Below are 7,833 nucleotides of genomic sequence, written 5' to 3' on the forward strand. Positions count from 1 at the left end.
AAGCTAACTCTCTTCTGCTTTTCAAAAATGCAATGTTCACAGAATCTCATATTTCCAATACTTTGACTACCAAAAAGACCTCTTTTGTATAAAATAGATAAGCCTTTCTCGTTCATGTGCCACAATTTGGTGAAATCAGAATCGGACAAAGTTGATGTTGAAATAGCAGCAACACCTGTAATAGTAGATCCCTGCAAAATATACAAAGTATCATATTTGTATGCCTTTATAACAACAAAAGCACCTCGAGTGATTTTGAGAATTCCACCTCCACCTGAATACCTGCACCCAATAGACTCAAGAGTACCCAAAGATATGAGATTTTTCTTCAAATCTGGAACATGTCTAACATCTATGAGCGTTCTCACAATACCATCATACATTTTAATCCGGATTGTGCTTTTGCCAACAACTTTATAAACGGTGTTGTTACCCATTAAGATAATTTCACCTTCAGTTGATTCATATGTTGAAAAGCAATCCCTATTAGAACACACATGATATGAACAATTCGAATCTATAATTCACTCATTGTTAGATCTAAAATTATTTTTCGTTGCACAGAAAATGGTTCCATCATTCTCATCAACTGCAATACTAGCTTCGGTGGTCTCACTCTTTTTCTCTTTTTACTTTTCTTTATTTTTCAATTTAAAACAATCAGAGATAATATGACCCTTCTTTTTATAATAGTTGCACACCACATTTTTATGCCTGGATTTGGATCTACTTCTACTTTCTGTATTTCTCTTTTCAGATCTACCCGAACAAACAAGCCATCGGCTTGACTCCCACTAGTTCCCCAGTAATATCCCTATCTATCTGCTCTTTAGATTTTAATGCTGATTTAATTTGCCGATACGAAATTATTTCCTTTCCATAAATCATAGTATTACGAAAATACTTAAAGGATTGGGGAAGAAACACAAAAGTAATAAGGTCTGATCTTCATCATCAATTTTCGAATCTATATTCTCCAAATCCATAATAATGGAATCAAATTTATCAAGATGGAAGAGTATAGATGTACCTTCAGACATCCGAAACACATACAAACTCTACTTCAGATATAGCCAATTTTTGACTGTCTTCTTCATATACAAGGCTTTCAATTTATCCCACATAGGTTTGGCCGAAGTCTCCATTGCTACTTCCCGTAAAACTTCATCGGAGAGATTCAAAATTATGTTGAATCTAGCCTTCTTATCCATATCGGCAAAATTCGTATCCTTTACATATTCTGGCTTGTTTTCAATTCCTTGTATTGCCAAATCAACTCGTCTTGAACAAGAATGGCCTCCATCTTGAGCTGCCACATCCCGAAGTTGACATTCCTGTCGAATTTTTCGACAATCGTCTTTGTTACCATCATTGTTGCCACAAAATCTGTAATTTGAAACTTGTTTCAAAAACTGATCAAACAAATATGCAAGTCTCGTGAGTGGGGGTCCCACAGAGTAAGCGGACCCACAGGATGAGTGGGCCCCAAGGGGGTAAGCGGGCCCCACAAGGTGAGCGGACCCACGAGATGAACGGGTCCCACAGGATGAACGGGCCCCACGAGATGAACATGTCTGACAAAATATATCAACCAACTCTGCTACCAGTTTGTTATGACTGGCTCAGGAATAAACAAACTAAAATTAGAACAAAATAGGCGGTATAACCGGCCATATAATGATTAGACGGTAGACATCAGTCATATAATAATTAGGCGGTAAAATCGACCATATAAAAGGGTTGTGGCAATCCAATAAAAACAAATAATAAAGCAAAATAAAAGACACCAAAATTTACATGGTTCGATCAAATTGATCTACGTCCACGGGCGAGGGAGAAGCAATATTTATACTATGAAGAAGAAAATACAAAAGCCGTAGGAATATTCCTAAATGACACTTACAAAAGGTTTAAGAAATATTCCTAAACTCAAAACAAGAAAATCTAAAATATTTGACTATAAATAGGTTAGATGACCCAAGAAACTAAAAACTCATATAATGCTCTCTTGAGTGGTGCACTTAAAATCTTCATAGACCCCCCTTATTTATAAGAAACAAAGGGAGCCTTTCCTTGAACTTCAGTCGATATGGGATGAAAAAATTATGCCACAAAAATCAACATTTTGGGTGTTGAATAGTGAACAAATAGCGCAAAAGAAATTCATTGATTTTTAAGATTTAATCCTTGTGCTAAAATTGTTAGTTTAGGATGCAAAGTACTAATGATTGATAGTTGGAGGATGAAAATTACAATTAACCCTATAATTTGGGGGAAATAAAAGTGTCCAAGACTCTGAGATTTGCCTGAGCCGGCTAAGCTGGCTATGAGACCTGCCGCAATTAAAGATGAATATATCTAATGAAAAATCGTGGACTAAGATTCTGCATATGAGACGTGCTGTAATTAAAGATTGAGCAATATAATATCCAGTTACATCATGAACAAACCCATGATTAATTAAAAGGTATTATTGGTCCCGTAAGCATTGGTGTCCCAACACGTCATGGTTGGTAAGGTCGCAGGTCAACAACCCTCTGGGCCGATATTGGGACGTTGACTGCAACCCCCATTTGCTCCGGATCCAGGTTCTAAGGTTAAATGATTTTAACCTTTGACCGACTGAACTTTTGTACTTTTTGTTAAATGATTTTAGTTACTTCTTAGTGCATCCTGTGGGGTTTTCTATCCCACATCGGATTGAAAAGAGTAGGTGTTTGGGTAGATAAGTCCCTCGCAGGACTTCAAAAATTGCTGGCTTTTGAAGTTACTGCGGGGATTAGGTTTATTTGCAAAAACATTCTTATTTTCTGTAAGAAAATGTATGGAAACAGTAATCGGAGTACACTTTTGTTTCATTCTTTATCTATAAACACTTTAGCCTTTGTTTCCCCTTTTGAGCTTTCAGAGCAATCTTCCGTAGTACACCGACAGAGCAACAAAATCAGCGTCAGAGACTGACGACTAACAACGTAATCATTTCAAATTTGACCCAAAATTTTTTTTTATCGTTCAAATTGTACAAAAATGTTGTGTAAATTGAATATTCTTAAAAGATTGTCAAAATATTCTCAAAAGATTATCGTTTGAATATGAAAAAAAGGATAGATGAATGGAGAGAAATTCATTTGAGAGGATCTTAATCCCAAAATTGTTATTAGCACTCAACACAACAGAGCACAAAAACTACTCGCATGGATTCTCCACCACGTAAACACTCAGCTAATTAAATACTCCCAACTGTAAGTAGGCGACCTCAGCTCAGCTGGTTCCGATGTCTCAGGGTGCCAGGCTCCCTATCTTTGACCAGAGATTCAAAACACAAAAGTCAGATGCAAAACCCAGTTCTGGGACTCTATATCTCCATCGAGCAATACTAAATAGAAACAGCGGCAGCGGCAAAACTATCGTATCGAGATGTTGAACAGGCCGTTAATTTCTGAACCTCAAGAGCAGCAGCGGCAGCCTCTTTCCTTTCCCCCGTCTCTCCTCAATTATCTCTACGTTGGTCACTTCCTAGCCAGATGGGGTGCCAGGTAACATGTCCCCTCATTCTCGTTTCATCATTAGCGAAGCCTTTTCTATCAGGGTTTTGTTTCGTTAAGTTTCAGTCAGAAGAAGCGGCGTGTCATGTCTTGTGTGTTGTTGTATGAGTTGTTGGTTTTCTCGTCTCGTCTTACCGAAACCTGTTATCTCTACTCTTTGGACACTTTTTTTTACCGATTAACTAGAATAAATATATAAATAAAACGATTTTCACAAATTTAGTTTACTTTTCTTGATAGGATATGCGACATTCTCGTGGATTTACGTTTAGCATTTCTCAAATACGTTATTTTGAGGATTCGCGCTACTCTTGTGATTTTCTTGTTTCTTCAAGTCTGTCTTTCCAGTCTTAATTTGGATATTTTAGATGTAGTCCTTTTTCCTACTGCACTTCTTGCGATAATTCTGACTCAATTTGCCAACCTATTGAAATACTTGCACTAAAGTTAGCTTCTCATGAGGGTATATTTTGGTTGCAGAATGTGGGAATTCTCTGTTGGTCTGTACATGATTAATGTCTGGCCGGATTCGCTGGCCCTTGCTGCTGCTTATGGTGTGGTGGAATCTGCCTCCACGGCATTAGTTGGTCCTGTTGTTGGACGGTTGGTTGATAAGTTCACGTACATCAAGGCTCGTTTCAGTCTCTATCTTGAGATGCCTTCTTGATGGTTGATGATGTCATCCTCATTGTAGTATTTGCATGTCAAAATGAAGCAAAGAATTAAGAGACTTCAAAAAAAAAATTTGTAATTGCAAAGATTTTTGGATCAAGTCTAGTATTTGAAAAGGAAAACCTTTAGCTTTGAACCATACACATTCCGAGTGAACAAGATGACTATGGTAAAAAATTATTTGCTGCATGTCCAACCAAAGAATGAAGCCATGTTGTGGAACGGAATTTACCTTGCAGAATCTCTATCATGTAGACTTGTGATTTCTATCTATTATCCACGTCATGCGCTTATCGAAAAACAGCATTTTTAGGGAAAAAACAGCTAATGCTTTTTTACTTCTTGTCCTAGGGAAATGATACTTATTATTCATCTGTTTTTTAACTTGTAGGTTCTTCGACTTTGGTTATTAAGCCAAAATTTCTCCTTTATGATTGCTGGAGGCACTGTGGTTGCACTTCTGCTGTATGAGGATGTGAAGTCAGAAAATTTCATAGTATTTTTGTCGTTTATCCTGTTAATCAATATTTCTGGAGCTGTTGGTGGGCTCTCCACTCTTGCTGGAACCATTCTGGTTGAAAGAGAATGGTGAGTGCGTTAGGTCTTTGATGAACTTATTTCTTCCCAAGACAGTGAATGTAAAGTATGGATGCACTGCTGTAGTATCTTGCATTACTCTTTTGTACAATCTGTTGCTAAAATTAGCATATCATCTCACGAGAGTCAAATGATGAACTTGGTTTTGATGTATACCTCATCTTGCTGACCAGTTCAACCAAAGGATAGCACGTTCCTTGAAAGTCGTAGTAATTAATTTAGACATATAAAAGAAAAAGATATGATATTCACATTTTTCTGCAGGGTGGTTGTGATATCAGAAGGTCAACATCCAGGTGTCCTGACTAAGATGAATGCAACCATTCGAAGGATTGATTTAGTTTGCAAGTTATTTGCTCCTGTAGTCTCTGGTTTCATCATCAGCTTTGTCTCTCTAACTGCTTCAGCTTTAACTCTAGCTATCTGGAATATATTGTCCGTTTGCTTGCAGTATTGGCTTCTAATGTCTGTATACAATGGAATTCCTGCTTTAAGTGAAAGCAGTCAAAAGAGGGTTTATAGATCTCTGCCAACTGATTCGGAAAGAAGCTCCTTGACTGATGAAAGTAGAAACTCTCACTACTTAGGTGATAATGATTTGGAGCCTCTCGACCACGGCTGGATGAGAAAAGTAATCGAACGAATTTCAAGAATCTCTTACTTCAGTGCATGGAAAGTTTATCTAGAGCAAGATGTGGTTCTGCCTGGAATTGCGCTTGCTTTACTCTACTTTACCGTACTTAGGTAAATTCTTTAAGATATTGGCCTTTACAAATTATAGTTGTCTGCATGAATTTATATGTTTTATTCATCTCTCTCTCTCCACCCTGCCAATTAAGCTGATAAATATATTTAAGTAATGACCTCTCATATCCAATTTTTTTGTTCACTAAAGATGTCTTGTTTCTTGACTTAAAATTACTAAAGGATGTCTCAATAAGAAGAGGGAATGCCTCATTTTGTAATCTTTAGGATCATGAGAGCAATAGTAGGAAGTTTGAGGATGGAATATTTCATGCTTCTGGGTTTAAATGCCAATGTGTCTTCAGGACATAATCCATTGTTGCTTGGCATTTCAGCTTCGGAACTCTAATGACTGCTGCTTTGGTATGGCAAGGCATACCAGCCTATATAATTGGGATTGCACGAGGAATAAGCGCCACGATAGGGATTCTTGCAACTTTTTTGTACCCTGTTTTAGAATCACAGCTTTCAACACTTCGTACAGGTCTCTGGTCAATTTGGTCTCAGGTAGTCAGTTCATTCATAGTTCTTGGAGCTTACAGGGAAACTTTATTGCTTTTATAAGCCTTTTTTTGTGGTGAGTAACTTGCTGATTCCACTCATTAATTTATGGCATTGGATGCTTTATTTATACAGTGGACTTGCCTAGTGGTATGTGTAGCTTCAATTTGGGTCCCGAATAAACTTGGAGCAGCATATTTGCTTATGGGTGGAGTGGCTCTGTCACGTCTTGGACTTTGGATGTTTGATTTAGCAGTCATTCAGCAAATGCAGGTGAGTCCTAATGAATATTGCTTACCTGCTTGTCTTTCAGTAGAATATGTGGTAATTTTTTTTTGGCAATGTATGTGGATAGGATCAAGTTCCGGAATCTGATCGTTGTGTTGTTGGAGGTGTTCAAAACTCTCTACAGTCTGTGTTGGACTTGACCACTTATGTCATGGGCATAATAATATCTAATCCCCGGGTAATCTCTCACTTTGTTTTTTCGGTGAACCTTTGCATGGAATGTGAATCTATTTGCCAGCTCTATTGAGTTGTCATTATACTTGGTCCTTCTTGCAAATTATCCACCTCATAATTGCCTAGACTTTGACGTGTGGAAATTGATCTTCCATTTAGAGAAAGGATGGGAAACATAACGGAAGATGTCCTCATCCAGCAACACAAACGCTTGAAAATATTCACCTTTATTTGTGATATTGTATGAGCCTCCGCATGTTTGTCTCTATGGGCTTAATTTTAGCACACGCTCACACAACTGGCATAAACACTAATCAGAGAGGAAGGGACAGGAAAAACAAATATTTCATGCTAAACATTTTTTTGGGTCCTCCCGAAATCTCAATCTCAAGGTATTTGTTAGTTCTGTTGATTTGGGAAAATTGAAAAGTTCTGCTCTGGTTAATTTTCCTCTCTTCCCCTCTTTGGCCGATGATAAAATCACCAAGTTATACGAAAATTAACGAACTTTGAAGATCAACAGCTGAGGAACATCTTTCGTGGTTCTTTTCACCACAGTAGTCTTGAGGATTTACATTTTCCAACTCTTTAATACGATCTGCTGCCTTGTTGATTAGGACTTCTGGAAGTTGATAATCTTATCTTTGCTCGTGGTGACACTGGCTGCAGTACTGTACAGTATACACATTTATCGCGTAAGAAAGCATCTCTTTCATTTCGAGAAGCTGTATCCACTTGTCAGAATTGTTTTCAGGTCGACTTAGTTTTTGCTTTACTTCAGAACTTGATACGTAGATTTGTTTATTATGGCACTGCTTTCTGCTGTCAATTTCCGGCTTGGTTTTTCAAATAAGTTGGCATTAGTGTCGATTCCTGAAGATTTTAAAGTACAAACTCTTTTTCATCTGCATCAAGATAATAGTACACCACCACCAGAAAACGGCATGCATACACACCCCAAGAGAGAGACGAAGGGAAGCCAGGAAGAAAACATAATCTTGACCCAGGTGATGTGTTGCCATTGGACGATTTTGATTGGCAATAATGTTGCAAGACAACAAAGACGACGGTTGAAAACGAATGCAACTAACATCAAGGACATTTCAACTAGAAACCTGAGAAAGGCATTTTTCCTACGTACATGGATAGTCTAACAAATGATAGAGAGTCAAAAAGTTCACCAGTAAGTAATCAATTAGGCAGATATAGAAAATGAATTTTAGGTGGCCAAACCGAAATGCAGACCTGGTATGGTGGAAGGTTCTTCTGGATTCATGCGTAACTAAGTAGCATTTCATATGTTGCACGCTTT

General features: G+C 37.7%; 1 protein-coding gene across 1 annotated transcript; it reads left to right on the forward strand.

The window, feature by feature from the left end:
• The first annotated feature begins 3,094 nt into the window (after positions 1-3,094).
• On the forward strand, positions 3,095-7,337 carry LOC113772870 (solute carrier family 40 member 2-like). The gene is made up of 8 exons (XM_027317364.1): positions 3,095-3,536; positions 4,026-4,176; positions 4,609-4,805; positions 5,079-5,558; positions 5,894-6,065; positions 6,195-6,332; positions 6,415-6,525; positions 7,139-7,337. Exons 1-8 carry the CDS (start codon positions 3,418-3,420, stop codon positions 7,283-7,285), a joined length of 1,515 nt encoding a protein of 504 aa, XP_027173165.1. The 5' UTR covers positions 3,095-3,417; the 3' UTR covers positions 7,286-7,337.
• The last annotated feature ends 496 nt before the right edge of the window (positions 7,338-7,833 follow it).

The sequence above is a fragment of the Coffea eugenioides genome, chromosome 6, assembly GCF_003713205.1.
Source record: "Coffea eugenioides isolate CCC68of chromosome 6, Ceug_1.0, whole genome shotgun sequence".
Lineage (NCBI taxonomy): Eukaryota > Viridiplantae > Streptophyta > Magnoliopsida > Gentianales > Rubiaceae > Coffea > Coffea eugenioides.